This window comes from Pelobates fuscus, chromosome 11, assembly GCF_036172605.1.
Source record: "Pelobates fuscus isolate aPelFus1 chromosome 11, aPelFus1.pri, whole genome shotgun sequence".
NCBI classification, from domain to species: Eukaryota; Metazoa; Chordata; class Amphibia; order Anura; family Pelobatidae; genus Pelobates; species Pelobates fuscus.
Window position 1 is genome coordinate 92,012,598 of NC_086327.1, and position 19,319 is coordinate 92,031,916.

Sequence of the window (19,319 nt, forward strand, 5' to 3'; positions counted from 1 at the left end):
CCAGTATTGGTATCAATACTGCTAGGACCAGAAGGATAACCTTGGACCCATTGTCCATTAATATACTCAATCCTATATGCCACAAGATGTTTATCCTGCATCAATATTTTAACCTTAAAGATGTTGGATTAAAAAACAAAAATGGAAATAGCAGTATAAAATAAAAATAAATTAGGCCACATGGTGTTTTTTGTTTTTGTTTTGCTTTTTTTGTAAGAATTTTGCCTTGGGTCGAATATGTGTTTACTTTTTTTTAATTGATTAACCTTTTTCAATGTGAGGCCATAGTATTGCACAGCACTGATAATATCAAGTCATTTAGTCAGTTTGTTTACATTTAGCTTTCTATTTTTTTTCTTGAAAGGGGTGTAGATGATAATGCTTAGATGAGACTCATGTTTTGATGTGTCTTTACAGACAGTCTAATGGTTGTACCTGTAAGATGAGTCACGAAGAATAAACACATAAGCCATCGTAAATTACATTAACAGGACTTTGCTCTATGAACGTCTCACCAGCTTGCAAGCTCCAAAGGTTTATGTAAATATCACATTAAGTATACAGTACCTTTATGATACACGTCATATAATAATATATCTATAATAATATATCTATATTTTATTGTAACACTATGTCTATAGCAACATTTTCTGTAATGACTGTATTTGTCATTCAATCACTGACTTATTGTGTATGAATAAGCCCAATAAAATAACCAGGCAATAAAAGTTTAATAAAAACAAAGAAAATGTTACTTGCTTATGCTTTTAGGTGAGAGGTATTGTGCCGTGACGTGGCTGGTGAGCTTACCCTCTAATAGCCATTGGAGTGATACTAAAAAAACTCCAGTTATTTAGTATTTATTATATGGAGGCTGAGGTGTACTATAGTCATTGCTGCCACCCAGGAGTAGTGGGAGTTTGAGTGCAGGGCTTAATTTTGTATGTTAAAGGATCACTATAGGGTCAGGAACAAAAACATGTATTCCTGACCCTATAGTGCTAAACCCACCATATAGGTGGCTTGCCCTCCTTAGCCCCCCTATAAAAGTTTAAAACTCACCTTATTTCCAGCACCGCGCGGGTCCGCTGGCGCTGGCTCCGCTCCCTTTGTGACATCATCAAAATGGCTGATTTTTAGCCAAAGCATTGGATTGGCTAAAATCGGCACGTGGGCGAGCCAAATGCCATTTTGACCAGTCAGGACCTCCTCATAGAGATGCATTGAATCAATGCATCTCTATGAGGAAAATGCAGCATCTCCATGCAGAGCGTGGGGACGCTAAACGGCAGGGCTGCCTACTGTACAACACTGAGCCAGGAAACCTCTCCAGTGGCCCTCTGAGGACTGGCCACTTGGAGGTGTTCCTAGGGGCAATGTAAACACTGCCTTTTCTCTGAAAAGGCAGTGTTTACATGAAAATGCATGAAGGGAATGATTATACTCATCAGAACAACGACATTAAGCTGTAGTTGTTCTGGTGACTTTAGTGTCCCTTTAATAAATGTTTAATAGAGTGCTAGATGTCAACTAAGTAATGTTAGATCCAAGGGAACTATCTGTAATGTAAAATAAATATTTGACTGGGAAGTCCCAGGGATGCAATGTCCCCTTAGGGTAATCTAGTTTAGAGAAAACATGTCTTCGGATTTTCCCTCTATTTTTCTTTCAGAAGTATTATTATTAAAGGACCACTCTAGGCACCCAGACCACTTCAGCTTAATTAAGTGGTCTGGGTGCCAGGTCCAGCTAGGGCTAACCCATTTTTTTTATAAACATAGCAGTTTCAGAGAAACTGCTATGTTTATTAATGGGTTAAGCCTTCCCCCTAATCCTCTAGTGGCTGTCTCATTGACAGCCGATAGAGGCGCTTGCGTGATTCTCACTGTGAAAATCACAGTGAGAGCACGCAAGCGTCCATAGGAAAGCATTGTAAATGCTTTCCTATGCGATCGGCTGAATGCGCGCGCAGCTCTTGCCGCGCATGCGCATTCAGCCGACGGGGCGGAGAGGAGGAGGAGAGCTCCCCGCCCAGCGCTGGAAAAAGGTAAGTTTTACCCCTTTTCCCCTTTCCAGAGCTGGGCGGGAGGGGGACCCTGAGGGTGGGGGCACCCTCAGGGCACTCTAGTGCCAGGAAAACGAGTATGTTTTCCTGGCACTAGAGTGGTCCTTCAAGTGTTCTTGCATAGCAAGACCACTTACTGTTATCTCACATATATATTATTATTATTATAGCCAAATTTACCACCCTAACTCCTCCCACAGTTTTTACACTACATAGACAGTAATATACCGAAACGTGCGGATTGTTCCCGATTGGTGTGCTATTACTTTGTGGAACGTTTCACCGAATAGTTCTCGAAATATCGTCGTTCTTGTGGCTAAATTGGTCCCATAGGAATGAATGGCAAAATGTTCAAAACTAGAGTGGGAGCTGGCAAAAACTGAAAAATCAGGACATGATTTCTAAACTGCCACCACTCCCTCATTTTCAGGCCCACCTACACAAATCTTATATCAAAATGTTCAGCTATCCCTGCTGCCACTAGAAATGTCCACGGCTAAGCCATAGTCCTGATAGTTTTTACAATATGACCATTTGTTTGCAACTCATGCCGTCCATTGACATTCATTGAAACTTCACTCTAGCCAGCTCAAACTTGAAGGGCAATTTCTAAACTGTGACTGTGCCTTCATTTGTAATACTTCAGATACATACATCAAAATGTAGGTCTGGGTCTTGTGATTCTCACAATATAAAGCTCTTCACTGTAGGATTTATAGTTTTTAAAATACGACCGTTTGAAGATGGCAACCGCCAAAATACTCTGACCTGTGCCAGGCTGCAGCAGCAAGTGATGTCATAGACAGGGCCTTTTACACCTGCTAATGTTTTTATAACTGTATGTTTTAATGTAACTGTGAAGCACTTTGGGCAACAATGTTGGAATTAAATGTGCTATATAAATAAATAATAACAGTTACTCCGCCCACTCCAGTTGTAGACTACTGGTGGAGGCAAGAACACTTCACACAATTTCCCCAGAAATTGTAGCTTTTCTAGTTATTCTTATTATTATTATTATGTACAAAGCGGCAATGTATTCTGCAGTGATGAATTGGCAAACAGACAAAACCAATATTGTAGTTCTGACAATGCAATATTGGTTTAACCCAAATTTCTACCTTTGTGAACTATACAATTGGGTTAAGAAGTGGTTGGGGAAGGTAACAGGGCAAGATAAATAAGCCAAAATGTCCTGGAATTTAATAAGAAGGAAACCCGAAGAAAAAAATATGGGATGGTGGAATGTAGTAATGATTAGGACTGTTTGGTCAAATTCAGGGCTGTTGGAAGGTATAGTTTAGCTTCCTGGCCTCCAGCTATAATTCCTGTAAAATTCTGATCAGAACCTACGGTCAGCCCTGCATATGTGTGTACATTCCTCTTTCTGCTAATGCATTATGTTTGACTTATATTAGTAAGTCAGTGTGGGCATGTTGCTCCAGGCAATAAAGGGAAAGGCTGTTCAGAGCATGTGAAAACATGCTTTGTTAAAGGGAGGGGAGCTGATGTGGGGGTGGTGATTAAGGAAGGAACAGGCTGACAAACAATGGCTGATTTGACTGATTTGATCAGAGCAGCCCATTATACAAATGACAAGTAGCCATTTTACATCAGAACCGAGATGTCTGTTGTCATGGGAAACACGGCATGCCTGACAGCTGCTCCTAGTGTATGACAGCCCCAAATACTGCTTTACATAGGTGCTAAAATATTCAAATATTGCTCATAACCTTTTTACTATTGAGATACAATGGAGCAGGGGGTCCAATTTATGCCCGACATCTTGTCTTGGACTATATTTATAATGGCTGACAGGCACAGAATCGTGGGTGAAGCATTGTAACAGCCGAGAAGACTTTAATAGTTTGTATTCTAAGGAATAATGGATGGGTTTTGCATTATGGAAAATGTAGTCCAGAAATATCTGCAGTGCCAAGGTGTGAGAATATTATAAAGCAGAAAAGTGCAACCCAGTGAGGCACGGTCATGTGTCGACCATTAAACACCATAATATTCAGTTAAACCATAAAACGCTTGAAGCATGTTATAAGGCAACATGTTAGGGGTTTATTCCGTGTTATTGTAGTGCTTTGAAACCCAAATAGCAGAATTTAGACTAAAATAGCCACGCTGTGGATGAGTAGCTGTGTTGTATTTTTTTTCCCTCCAACCTTTAATATTCAGTAATGTGTACATCTCTTCGCAATTCCCAGTTTAGTGAATGAATACCAAAGGTTCCCGAAATACTTGGTCTGAATCACAGTTATATTGCTGTGGATGGGTTTACTAGCGCAACACAAATAAAAACCAAAAATTAGCAAAAGGCATGTCAAAAACGATATTGTTATCCACCGAGAAAGAACTCCTTCACAAGATATTATTTTTATACTCTGAGTGGAGGATGTTGAAAACCATAGCATGGAAGTGTTCCATAATACTAGAATAGTGAATCTATGCTTTTTTTTTTTTGCTAGCCAGTGTGCAATTTATTTATTTTTTACTTTTATTTATAAAGCACCAAACATATGCCACAGCACTGTACAATTGGGAAAAAGACAATATAATAAGAACAGACCGATCCAACAGGTAGAGGGCCCTGCCCGTGAGCTTACAATCTAAAGGAGGGTATTGCATTTTATGCATCATATCTGCGGTTGTGGAAAGGCATCCAGCTGCTCAAAGGATTCTTACAGGGTTATTCATGATAGCGAGAATTCAAAGGGAATTTGTGAAAATAGCTGAACTTGAAAAAAAGTTTGAAGTTAGCCATTCGATCAGTTCAGCTACTCTGGACTTAAATTTGAAATTCATTTTGGATTCACTTTAAGTTCTCACAGTGAATAACCCTTGTAGTGATTTTGAATGGCAGTAAATAAACTCCAAGTTGGTGATTTAGTACAGGACTTTATCCATGAAAAAGTTGTCTGGGGTTTAATTGTAGATTTTTGAAATAAAGTTTAATTTTATTTGACATTTGTGCATAGGGACAAAAAATTAAGTTTGTCCGAATTGATTCCGAGGAATTTCATCTTTATTGTTTTGGGAAAAAAACAATTGGGATGGACCAAAATGGCACAATAATATGTGAATTAGTGTACTGCAAAATACTGTATATACACAATATTAACAATATATTGAGCAATTATGGGCACATTTTTGTGAAACTAATAGATGAAGTAAAGGAGGAGCAGTAAAAAAAATCTATATTTATGCATTTATATATTATAAATTCATTTAAATTTATTTATGTATTTATTTTTACTACTCATGCTTTTTTTCCCTCTCTTGGTCACTTGTCACTTGCTCTCAATAAATGTATTGTCACAGTCCCCTAACCATCAATAATTGCCTTTTCCATCAATCATCTTTTGTCCTAGCACCATGGACGGAACTGAATCATGAAGCAAACAAAATGTCTCGTTCGTTCCTCATTTTGTTTATTTCGTGATTCAAAGTTAGGTAATTTAGACGAATTGCCGATCACCCAAAATTCAGATGAATTGCAATTCATTTGAAACCAAATGCACAATTCTCTTTGACACATGTTTTCCCCTTAATTGAAAAAAACAAAAACAAACCAAAAACTGTTTTTCTATTGTCGTTTTCAACTGTTTTATTGATTTATTTCAGTGTGACTTTGCTCCTGTTTTACAACTGTATAAACCACCACTCTTTGTTAGTGAAACCTTGTAGATAATCCCCAAATCCCACTAAGTTCTGATTTTTATCATGTGTTTATCTGACATACACACATTAGAAACTGCTTAAAGCAGCACCTTCTTCTTAAATTGCTTGTTCACTTAAGCTGTAAATAGTTTTAATGTTGGTTACTTAACCTCTCGGTTTTTTAAAAGTCCATCTTTACCTTCACTGGAGATTCAAAGTGACATCACTCTTATTTATTACAAAATAGGTCAGAGCTGCTCCAATCTTATTATTTAATTGCTGGAGCTTATATCCAGTCCTAGATTCTGAAGGATTTACTCAATTCAGGGTTAGAATATTCCCATTTAGATTATATTTAGGGGTATTGAAGGGTTAAACATATTGAACCCCAGCCTAGTCTATAAATATTGAAAACTAATATATATAAAAAATAATTTTAACTTGCCTTATCCTACTTGTCTCACATGTAGCTAATCTGTACACAATATAAAGTAATTTCTCTCTCCATTGAGGTATTTGCCTTTGAAAAACTTTTCTCTTAATGGGAAGCCAGTGATAGGCTGGGAGAGTCAGTTGAGGCTATCAGCCAATTACAAGCTCCCAAGGGAAAGGCTTCCACAATTAAGCCAGGGTTGGAGAATGAGGCAGAGTGGTCAAGAGGATGGGAGACAATGAGAAGATTCTGGGGTTAAACTGTTTGAAATAAATAATAGAATACATTTTCAATAAATAAAATAAGACTGCGTCGAGGACCTTCAGACACCATAATGAATTAAAGGGACACTATAGTCACCCATACCACTTCAGCTCAATGAAGTGGTCTGGGTGCCAGGTCCCTCGGGTTTTAACCCTTCACATGTAAACATAACAGTTTCAGAGAAACTGCTATGTTTATATTTGGGGTTAATCCAGTCTCTAGTGGCTGGCTTCTGGACAGCCACTAGAGGCGCATCTGCCACGCTGGAGGCGAATTTCGCCTCCATCGCACAGAGCATCCATAGGAAAGCATTCAGAAATGCTTTCCTATGGACACTTTGAATGCGCACGCGGCACTTGCCGCGCATGCGCATTCGGCTCCAGTGACGTCGGACGGGGGAGCTGACGTCGGACGGGGAGGAGAGGTCACCGTAGCCGGGCTCTGGATTAAGGTAAGTGGCTGAAGGGGTTTTAACACCTTCAGCGCCACGGGACCCTGAGGGTGGGGGCACCCTCAGGGCACTATAGTGTCAGAAAAAAAAGCTTTGTTTTCCTGACACTATAGTGATCCAAGTTGTAATGGTGCCTGGAGAGGTCCTTTACATACCTGTACAAATTAGAATTATCATTATTGTAATAATTTTATACATCATGTACTTGTTTTCTGCCCAAGGAATAAATAAAATGAGGAGTCAGTCTGAGCTGTCTAAGTAACCATAAAAAAAACCCATTAAATTATTTATGGAGTCACGTGGGGCCGGTCATCCCTGGCTTTCTTTCTCATTCTTGACATTCTTAATTATAAACAAATAAATAATGGTTAATATTCAGTATGTATCCCATGTAATAATGATTTGCAGTTACATTAGTGGTTTAGTATTATTACATATGTCATGCACTGTAAAAATAGAACCTATCTGTAAGTAAATAAATAAATGTGTCCAGGTTTCCATAGAGAAATCAATCAGAAACTAGGCAGTTCAAAACTTTGCTCTCTGACGACTGCTTGTACCTTGTGTATCTGTTGCCTGGAGTTTTCTTCGTCTGAGTATCAAAGGTGAATCACCGCACTTCAAGCCTTAGTTATTGTGTTAAGTGATTTCTGACACAGGGAAAACCACATCTCAAGGAGGCAGAAGCTGAATTTACTTACCATTTAAAAGTGTAATTTTAAATATATTCGGTTACCTTGGCTTACCTAGATGTATAATTAATAAGACGAGGTTTAAATTGGCTTGTTTGTTGTATGGAATTCCAATACGAGGATAAACTAGGAAGTAATTATCTTAATTGGCTTATGGTGGAGGCATTGGAATACACCGCAAAGGCATGAAAGTGATTCGGACTAAAACTTGGTATGTTCCGGATGAGAGGTCCTACAAGGTTGATGGAGAGGGGATTCTGAAGCGTTTTGCATCTTACCAGTCTTATCCCACTTCTGTTGTTGGGCAAGACATGGGATTTGCTGTAGCAAAAGGCCTTGTGGCTGCACGAATCCAGCTTTATAATACACAGATATCTCCCACGAACAAAGATGAGAAGCAAGAAAAAATATCGAAAGTCATGACATTGAGAGACACTCGGGAGAATACTTGCCCAGCCGAGAAAAGGAATATCAAGAATCTAGAGCAGAGCGTAGAGGTAAATCATCATTATTAATTTAGCTACATAAACATACAGGAATATGTGTTAATGGTTTGTGATGTGTATGCAAGGTAAATTTGTACGTTTTACTGCTGACATTAGGAAAACTTAGTAATATCAGTTGTTTTAGGGTAGGCCAATCAACATACCGTATTTACTTATACATTGTCCTTGAAATCTCAGTTGTCCAGATGAAAAGCTTCTCTAACATGAAATCACTTCTGCCATCTTTGCACATTGCACCTTACAATGCTTAAAGGACCACTATAGTCACCCAAACCACTTCAGCTCAATGAAGTGGTCTGGGTGCCAGGGCCATCTAGGGTTAACCCTGCCTGCTGTAAACATAGCAGTTTCAGAGAAACTGCTATGTTTACATCTGGGGTTAATCCAGCCTCTAGTGGCTGTCTCATGGACAGCCGCTAGAGGCGCTTCCGCGCTTCTCACTGTGATTTTCACAGTGAGAAGACGCCAGCGTCCATAGGAAAGCATTGAGAAATGCTTTCCTATGGACTGACTGAATGCACGCGCGGCTCTTGCCACGCATGCGTATTCAGCCGATGACGTCGGAAGGAGGAGGAGAGTCCCCAGCACCAAGGGAGCCCGGCGCTGATGAAAGGTAAGTGTTTAACCCCTTCCTCCCACTTCAGCCCGGTGGGAAGGGGGCCATGAGGGTGGGGGGGGGACCTATTAACACTATAGTGCCAGGAAAACAAGTTTGTTTTCCTGGCACTATAGTGGTCCTTTAAAAAAAATAAGTGCCTAAAACACTTGCCACAAATTGATATATTGTCACACTGTCCCGGCTTTGTATTTATACATCTCTAGCAGCAGCCAATCACTAGGGCATTTGGTCAAACTCTTCGATTCTTTTTAGGACCAGTTACTATGTAAGGCTGTATTTATCTGGATCTTGTTAATATTTGTCATAAAAAGAAAATATGCCAGTTGTTCAGTCAGTAACTGGGTTTCAGGTTCCTCAGGTCATCCTTCTTTCACCCTTTATAATGGTGATGTTGGCTACCTATTACACAACCGCTCTGGCACAAGATGGTTTAAGTCTTGCTATTGTCCTGTAGTTACACAATCGTCACATACATACACACATTTAATAAGGGGTCCACCCAACCTTCCTACTTTGCTCTGGGAGAGCTGGAGTAGGGGGCTGGTGGTCAGTGGTTGCTGCTGGGATCTCTATGCTCTTCCTGCACAGGTCCCTCGCTTGCACTGTAATGATGATGATGCCGGGATGACGTCATGTCCCAGCTGCTGGCTCACTGCAGGGCGAAGACAGTCAGACAAAGTCAGGTGCACACAGTTATCCACATATACTGTCAAATACAGCCACATGCACACAGTCCCAGGCATATAGTCACTTGCACACAGTCAAACACACTTTTAAAAGACATGCAGACAGTCACACACAGTTACAGGCAGACTTTCACACACACACAGTCACAGGTAGACAGTCACACACACAGTCATCGACAGTCACACATACAGTCACAGGCAGATAGTCGCGCAGGCAGTCATAGGCAGACAGTCACAGCCAGACATTCACACACAGTTACAGGCAGGCAATCACACAGACAGTCACTCACAGTCATACATGCAGTCTCACAAACACACACACACAATCACAGTTACACACAGCACACACACTCTCTCACTTACTGGCGGAGGAGTGGAGTCAGTGAAGTCCGTGGTCTATAGGTGTTGGGGATTCAGGGACTCCTTCCTGCTTCCCCTCTGTGTGCAGCAGTCGCAGCAGCAGCAGGTGGAGGCCGCCTTTAGCTCCGCTCCCACAGCCGATTTGGTCCCGCCCACATGGCCAATTTGGCACTGTGCAGTTCTCCTGCTTCCGACCCCTGTGTGAGAGCTGTGTCGGCTTCCCGGTGCCCTGTGCAGCCACACAGCTCACACCAACCCAAGCCTGGCCAGCCCTGGTGGCAACCCCCTACCTTGTGCCACCTGGGGCAGACCTCCCCCTCCTTAGTACGCTAATGCCCAAATCCCTATACACATTTAAATAGCTTTTATAATTAACACTCCAATGGCCATTTAAGCGTAAGCTCACCAGTCACGTCACGGCAAATCTCTTAGATGAATCCTACACTAAAAATTCACCTTGCTAGTTTCAGCTAAAAGGCAAAACCGTTTTGATGTAGCAAAAAAACTTCCAGTTATTTAAATGTGCATAAGGGTTTGGGATAGTGTGCAGGTAACTATTTTTGGTTTCTGTTCTATGTATTGGAGCTGATGGATACTGAAGCCATTCATGCTGCCCAAGAGTAGTGAGAGTTTAAGCACAGGGCTTCATTTTGTGTTGGTCAGTTTACACTTATCGCACCCCTAGTTAATCTGTCACAATTACAAAGTATTCTTGGACAAATTACTACAAAAGATTCTCGCACATGACGTGTCAGTCAGTTTCAATTTAAAATTGAAGTAATGAATGTTATCTGCAAAAACAAGAATTATCAATATATTGGCAAATATTACTTTTTGAAGCCACACCTGCTCTATGATCCGTAAACGGTTGGAAGACAGGACTTTGTTTAACAGGAAATAAAAATAAGTTAATAGTTTAACAATTTCTTATCTATGCAAATTTTGAATTGGCTACATTTACACAAAGTCAGGCTTTTGCAGTTAGTCAGGATTTTACAGTGTTAGATAATCAGTAACGCCAAATGAGAAATGTATCTTTACATGGAAAGGAGGGCTTACGAATATTAAAAACAAATATTTAAATAAAAAAATACTGCGGAACCTGGAAATCAGGTGGTTTCTATAACGACGCTACACTTGTTATTTATTACTATAATGATTATATATATTTTTGCAAGACATGCTTAGCAAGACCTTTAATTAATGAGTAGCTGTGGAATTTGTAAGATCCCAGTCTTTGAGTCTGGAGGCTGTATTAATTAATTATTAAAAGATATCTCTTTTCTCGAGTTTAGTCAACTGGCTTGGAAGATGTTTCCTAGTGGGTAACTTGACTGATCACTCATTTTAGAGGGACCGCTATGCTTTGTGAAGTTCAGAGAGTTCACTTTCACTGCAGAGAGAATAGCTCAGAGATCCAGTGTGTCTGTAAAAATCTCTCGTCAGCTGTGTCATAGACTTAATGAAGGCTGCACGTTTCACTGTTTTAATAAATGGACATTATAAAACATGCATTTTTCAGGGCACAATTAAACAAAAGCCAAGCTATTTAAACTGTATTGAACATAGTCCTTAACTTCATAGGCATCCCAATTTTGAATATTTTTGCAAAGCCTTCAGAAAGAACACTGGTCTGAGAACAGGTATGCAAGGGGAGGCAGGCGCGCTCAAATAGAGCTAATGGAAATAGGAAGGAGACCTCCCTTGCTGTTTGATTGACATCCTGGGGGTGTTACATTATTTAATAATAAGTGACGTTTTCTCATAGAAATCGGCAGTTTATAAAGTGCCTTTTTAATATTATGCTCCTCACCAATAAAGAAAGCTGACGTGCTTTATAGGTGTGGAGTGGTCCTTTAACGGGTTACTCCGAGCACCATAACCACTGCACCCCTCTGTAATGATCCTAAAGACTGTAAGCTCGTTTCTGTAAGTTTTCTTGCAATGGTCCTATTTATAGCTAAGTCCCCCCTCTAATAATATTTCAAAGCGCTATGGAATCTGTTGGCGCTATATAAATGGCGATAATAATAATAAAAATGATTATGATGTTGGTACTATCCTAGCACAATACCCAGGATATGGGGCAAACCACTTTGCAACTGTTTACTTTCTTACCTAGTACCCCTGGGCACCATTACAGTGTAACCCTGTTAAGAGTAATATAGATTTGTTTTCATGAAATGCCATCATAGATGTGTGCCCCCCCCCCCCCAAAAAAAAAAAAATCAGATTCACTGCTGCATTTTCTTTTGAAAGCTATCCAACCTTGGACTACAACAATAGGCTGTAAGCTCTAGGGGTTAACTAGCCCAGCAATATCAGCCTATCCTTGCTGTCAAATGTTGAATGGCATTAGATTGAAGGTATGGATGTTAATCTTTCTTATATTGCCTGAGCAATGGATCAATGACCTGTAGTGATTCTGGGATATAGAATACGCTTTAAGTTTTCAAGTGTTATCTGGATGACCGTGAATTCATAATGTAAAAAGAAGGCTTTGAAGTGTTTATGTAAACCAATTCATCTTAATTTAAAATTATTAAACGGGGTAGGCTGCTATTAAAAAGGATAATTATTTCTATATTGCAGGGAGTATTTTAAACTGCTAAAAGTTAGTAACAACTCAGCTTAGTTGTGCTGATTGTATTCAAACTCAGAAGGATGTGTAGATGAGGGATACTCTTCAAATTCAATGAGGTTTCAGGAAGTTCGAAAGATACTGTAATTAAATCATGAACCTCTGAACTTTCTCACCAGCCTTTCTAGACAAACTTCTAAAAATAGAGCAATCAGCATCTTTTAGTCCACTGGACTCCACTGGCATGGTTCCGTTTTTAGAATTATGTGTCAGGATAGCTCTGCATACAAAAACATGTGGATCTCTTTTCACACTTTCTCTGATTATATCTAGTTGTGTCAACTGGCTCCAGGAGTCATTTCCAGTTCGGCTCAAATGACTGGCAACTTCATGTGACATTTAACTTCCATTTGTCATTACAGTCAAACATAAAGAAAACAAATGACTTAATACCAACACCTTAAAGACCTTTTGTAATTTGTTTTTCCAATGCAAAAATCCACGATTACTGGTTTGATCACTTTTCTGGTGAATGGACAGGTCTCAACTATTTGCCAAAAACAAAACCTCATTGATACCATGCTAAATGCAGTCCATGTGTTGTACTATATACCTGTTAGGTTGATTTAGTTAAGTGAAGTGTAGAATTGTACAATAAACCACTTTCTTGTATGTAATCCCTGAAGGGCGATAAGTTTGGGGCAAAACAAAGTGTTTACCTGCAAACCTAAACAGGTAACACAATTAGAGGAGAGTAAGGAAAAATCAGTTATTAGTGGTAAAACTGCAAGGCAAACAACATAAATACAAAGTAGTAAATAATAGAGAAAAACTTGGTCACATGACATTCAGTACTAGGTACTAGAACCAGGTATAGGACACACAGTATGTTAGGACCGGATATAGGATACTAAGGATAAAAGGACAAGGTACAGGACACTCAGTGTATTAGGACCAGGGACAGAACACTCAGGATAAAGGGACCAGGGACAGAACACTCAGGATAAAGGGACCAGGGACAGAACACTCGGTATATTAGGACCAGGGACAGAACACTCGGGATAAAATGACCAGGGACAGAACATTCGGGATAAAGGGACCAGATACAGGTCACCTAGTATATTAGGACCAGGGGTAGGACACTCGGGATATTAGGACCAGGGACAGGACACTCTGTATATTAAGACCAGGGATAGGACACTCTGTATATTAAGACCAGGGATAGGACACTCAGGATATTAGGACCAGGGATAGGACACTCAGGATATTAGGACCAGGGACAGGACACTCAGGATATTAGGACCAGGGACAGGACACTCAGGATAAAATGACCAGGGACAGAACACTCAGGATAAAGGGACCAGATACAGGTCACCTAGTATATTAGGACCAGGGACAGGACACTCGGGATATTAGGACCAGGGACAGGACACTCGGGATATTAGGACCAGGGACAGGACACTCTGTATATTAAGACCAAGGACAGGACACTCAGGATATTAGGACCAGGTACAGGACACTCTGTATATTAGGACCAGGGATAGGACACTCTGTATATTAGGACCAGGGATAGGACACTCAGGATAAAGGGACCAGATACAGGTCACCTAGTATATTAGGACCAGGGATAGGACACTCAGGATAAAGGGACCAGATACAGGTCACCTAGTATATTAGGACCAGATACAGGACACTCAGGATAAAGGGACCAGATACAGGACACTTAGTATATTAGGACCAGGGACAGGACACTCTATATTAGGACCAGGAACAGGACACTCTATATTAGGACCAGGAACAGGACACTCGGGATAAAGGGACCAGATACAGGTCACCTAGTATATTAGGACCAGGGACAGGACAAATCAGTATATTAAGACCAATTACAGGACACTAATTATATTAGGACCAGGTGCAAGACACTCAGTTTACTAAAACAAGGTATAGAAAAATTGGTCCAAGTTAAGGAGACTCAGTATATTAGTATATCATAATCTGCACCAGACTGAAGAGACTTGAAAACAAGGGAGTGATGTAATTGTGACAGCACATTTGTTGGTTTGTAGACAACAATTGTTTTCTTACCAGACAAGGAGTTTTAGCATGGGTGTGGGGGTTATGCACACCAACAGAGAAGCAAGATGTTATTTATTTATTTTCTTGGTATTTGTAGACTTTTATCATAGGTAGTAGACATTCCACAACTGCTCACCCGTAGAATCTTCTAAAGTGTCACCTTGTTTATCCAGAAAAAAAATTGAAAAGAATATTTTTGACCTGTGAAAGAGGGCAGGTAGCAGGGCAACACATGTTTTGAAATACTTCCATTAGGATTAGAGATGTGCTTTGAGAGACCATTATTTTAAAGTCTTACCTTTATCTAAATATCAAGATATTTGTTTGATGTATAATACCAGCCGCACTCATAATTACCATACAGAAGGCCCTGAAAACATTTTGGATCCATTTGTTTGTACAAGGTTTACATATATAAAAACTTATTATTTTTTTGTGTATGTATTATTATATATTTTTTTATTTTGGAGTTTATACACCAAACACGGGAGACTATTTAATGGACTGGTTGTTAACATACAATTGGAGGTAATTCAAATTCACGCAGTATTTCAGTACTAGGGAAACCGATTAATTAGATTATTGGATTTGAGTACAAGGATGCACATTTCATCAGGATTGTCATCCTATCAGTTTCACCTTGTCTGGTGTAAAGAAATATATTCGGGGAAGGAATCTTTACGAAAAACTGCAGAAAGACAAAAGGACATTTTTTATATATCTGGTCAAAATAGCCAATTTGGAAAGAGTATCCAACTAAGCTCACAGTTCAGTTCACTATTGATTTAATAAATCAATAACTTTCCAGTAGTGACAACAGAATAACAATTTTTAGGTTAAATAGCTAAATTAAAAAAAGTCTTATTCAATTATCTTTCAACTAACTTATTTTGACCTAAAATTAGTTATTCATAGTTGCTTATTTAAATAGCCTTAATAGTCACCACTGGGCAGTTCTTGCAATTAGCACTAAAAAGTGGTGTATGGTTTTGAGAGCTGAGCATGCCTGCAGATTCCACTGGTTTCCATTGATTGCTCCACTTTTAGAAATTTGCACCAGTTGCAGATCATAACTAACTCAATCATTAAATGGACACTATAGTCACCAAAACAACTTTAGCTTAATGGAGCTGTTTTAGTGTATAGATAATGCCCCCGCAGTCTCACTGCTAATTTCTCTGCTATGTACAATGCTATTTTTTAATGCAGCCCTAACCACACCTCCATGCATGTGACTTACACAGCCTTCCTAAACACTTCCTATAAAGAGTCACCTAATGTTTGCACTTCCTTTATTGCAAACTGTTTAATGTGTCATGAATTCATATTCATGTGTTAATTTGTGTGATGATAAATTTGCAATTTGTTTAATATCGTGTGATTGGTTGGCACAGCTAAATTCTTGTAAGAATTCTTGCCTTTCCCAATCATTGTAGTCACTTTACTTTGCTGCCAGTTGCCAAGCTATGTTTGCCTATTGTACTGGCTCAGTCATCTTAATATCCTTTGTATCAGTTCATCTTGCTCCCAGATATTCAGCTTGTAACCGCATTTAAAAAGAGTACATTTCATGCCAGGTAAAACCTATGCTCTTTTAAAAGAATTGAACATTTTATCTATACATTGTGCAGGCAGAGTTGCTAGCAAATGTGTAGATTTGGAGAAAAGAAAACTATAAAAACTATTTCAAATAGGTCTCTCCCCCACCTGTCAGTCAATTCATCAACATAGACTCTACCGAAGAATTGACTGACAAGGTAAAGCAGAAAAGACCCCCCACTGGTGGTTCTACTGTTCTCCCCAGCATAGCAACCACAGCACATGTGCTATGGTAACTTCCTAGCCGACGCTGTTAGCACTGACAAGGAGGTTTGCCTATGAAGACGAGGAAATGGCAGTGCTGGAGGTAAGGTGAGCATATCTTAATATTTGACATTGAATATATCATGTATCTCTGAGTATTATTATTTTATGATTTATGTAGCGCCATCAGACTCCGTAGCTACATTATGTATTGAATATATTTGGGGAATGTTTAGCACTATGTAAAATAATGACAACAGGTTCAAGGCCAGGTCAGGTTGCAGCCACCTCAGCAAGTGCACGTTGGAATAAACTTTTATATTGGAGTAATAATTCCTGAATCATCTGGTGTGACCAATGTTTTCCATTTTTTTTGGGGGGGGGGGGTTGGTTTTGTAGTTACAGATTTATAGTAAAAAATGAATTGTGACATTCCAGAAAACAATTTTTTTTTTACTTTTAAAAACCATATGAAATTGTTCCTCCTGCTGCTCCGCTACAAAAAGCTGTCTGTCTACAAAAACATCTGCTTGACCAGGAAGTGGCCCCACCAATTAGGAGCATCTCCTTTTGATCTATGGGTCTAATCTTATCCCATCATCCCATCCATTGGATTAAGTAGTTTATCTCCAATCACCGTTCCACTCATCACATGGAATGATTGAAACTGATAAGCAGGCATACTAAGACTCAATTTAGACAGCTATTGTCAGGCATCAACTACTTATGCTTATGGTTGCAAAGCTCAATGAAATTAACATGCAGTGATGTAAAGTTTTTATAGAGTGATCCTTTAACAGAACATTCTGAGCACTATAACCACTACAGTGTGTTGTTGTGGCCATGGTATCAGGAGTGCCTTGGGGCCCCTCCATTCCCTAGTTTAAGTAATGTCAAATCATTTTACAGTGGTTTGACCTCTTACTGCCTGGGGATGCTCACAGCCTCAACTATAACTACAGAAGAACCAGAAGCTCTCTCTGTCTGAGATAAGCCTGGTGGTGAAGGGCTGAGCTCATCTACTGAGAGCAATCAATGTATGCTCTCGGCCAATGAGCTAGCCCAGGAGACCCAACTAAAGCTCATACGCTTCACTCTTGGAAGTAGTGGAGGCCCAATGGACACCAAGTAAGAACTCAAACCATTCTAAAATGATTTGACTAGTTATAATGGAAGAGGGGTGCTAGGGCACTCTGAGCAACAGAACTAGTGCAATGGCTGTAGTGGTTACGGTATTTTAAGTGTTCATTTAATTCATATAACTTTTCCCTTCCCCATATTATAAGCACTGAAATATCACATGTAAGATAACTCGGCTACTTAATATACTTTTACAATGGATTCGCAATGAGCCCTGTTCAATCTTTCGTCTTTCTGTGTCCCACGGCATTGGGGACATCAATTTCTAGGACAAACCAGAAATCAAGAAAAAAAAATCTCATCTTATTATTTCTGGCAAAGTACTTTGATTATTATGTATAAGTGAAATGATCACTCTTTTTTTTTTTATTAACCCAACAGCTAGGATTGTTTTCCCTTTCCGAGTTGGGACCTTTTGTCTTTTGTCTTTTGGAGAAATGTGAAATATTCAGTGAAGAAAACTGTTCTGAGGATAAAGAGGGACAAAGCTTTCTGGCAATCTCCGTTTGTAATTAACCATCTGTTTTATCAAGACCAAGCAATTGATAGCTGGGGAATCATTTTTGCTTGTTAATTATGATTATACGATTAAGTAGCACATGGGAATCTTTAGCAGACAATATCGCTTCTTCATAGCACAATGAAGCCTCTCGTTATTTGTATTTTAATCTATCTATCCATCTTATCTTAGGGGTAATCACAATCTATAGTTTAATAACTATTGACACATTAATGCATACCTAAATGATCACAGTCTCACCAGTCCTATGTTTTTCAGCAGCATTTTTTTTTTTTTGTCCAATATTGTTTTTTATTGTGAATATCAGGTATAAGGGATACATCATTTATAATATCATCTTCAACATTGTAAATAATAAGCGGTTATACGGCTGACATTTCAAATAGAAAATCTGTTACATCCACTTTTTTATTTTCTTAGTTAACAAAACATAGAATAGAAAAAAAAAGTAACCGAAAACTGAAGAAAATTAATGTGATAAAAAGAGGCAACTTCTATGTCCAGTTCCCCAGATAGTCAGTGTTCAGTTTGTGTGGTCAGTATTGCATTGTTGAGGTCTGTAAACATATGTCACTTCCGACCTTATGAAAAGATGTCATGTCTGGTTAGGGTTTACACAATCACACTGATTGAACCATCAGACATCTAGTACATCTGTTCAGCAGATAAATCAAATAAAACAATTATCCAATACCGTTACAACATTCAGAGTGTGTTGGGTTAGGCCTAAGGTTAGTTTAGGGTTAATGTTTTGGTACAAAAAGAAAGACTATGAGAACGCTGAGAATGGACAAAAGCTTAGAGAAACCCAATAGCTTGCCCTTTGGTAAATCCCCACTCAGGTCTAAAAATATTTTTGCTCACTTCTGCCATTGCAGAGAGAACATATTCCAAAGCATATCAGACTGATCCCATCCGTACGGGCAGTCCAGAACCAAAATGTTGCATGAGAGATACAGCAAACCCAGACGATCGTTTCAGCCTTGTCAGTGAGGTGTAGCTGATACCCCTCTAAGTACAGTGAGCATGAGGTCTACATCTGGATTACCCTTTAAACTTGGGGAGAGCCAAATTAATGCATTGCATTAAAAACAAAGAAAGTGAGAACTCTGATGTTTTGGTCTTGGGCTTGAGTTCCTCTAACACATTCATGTCCTCATCTGCCTGAAATTGGTGGGAGTTTATCCTATATTTTTTTTATAAAGATAATGCATTCAAAAAACTTGGCAAAATAATTGTAATGACACTGAATTGTAGTGTGCATCTCGTATAACAGGATCACAGAATTATACTTCTAATAAATGCAGGACCGTAGTGACATAGCTGCCCAGCAGTATTAATTTTATAGACCCTAACAGAGATCTGGCCATTCTAACCTTCTACTAATATTTAAAACATTTGACGCAATAGTACATATAGTGATATTTTTCCTGATGGCAGTATAAAGCAGTTTT

General features: G+C 39.2%; 1 protein-coding gene across 3 annotated transcripts in view; it reads left to right on the forward strand.

Moving 5' to 3' along the window:
* Positions 1-19,319, forward strand: part of PLEKHG5 (pleckstrin homology and RhoGEF domain containing G5) — a 336,555-nt gene that overhangs the window by 284,446 nt on the left and 32,790 nt on the right. The window contains exon 1 of one of the 3 annotated variants that reach the window (XM_063436448.1): positions 7,518-8,071. The exons of the other annotated variants lie outside the window; for them this stretch is intronic. Within the exon in view, the coding sequence (XP_063292518.1) occupies positions 7,760-8,071 (312 nt within the window). The 5' untranslated portion in view covers positions 7,518-7,759. Of the gene's footprint in view, positions 1-7,517; positions 8,072-19,319 lie in introns of those variants that run through there. 3 annotated transcript variants of the gene reach the window in all.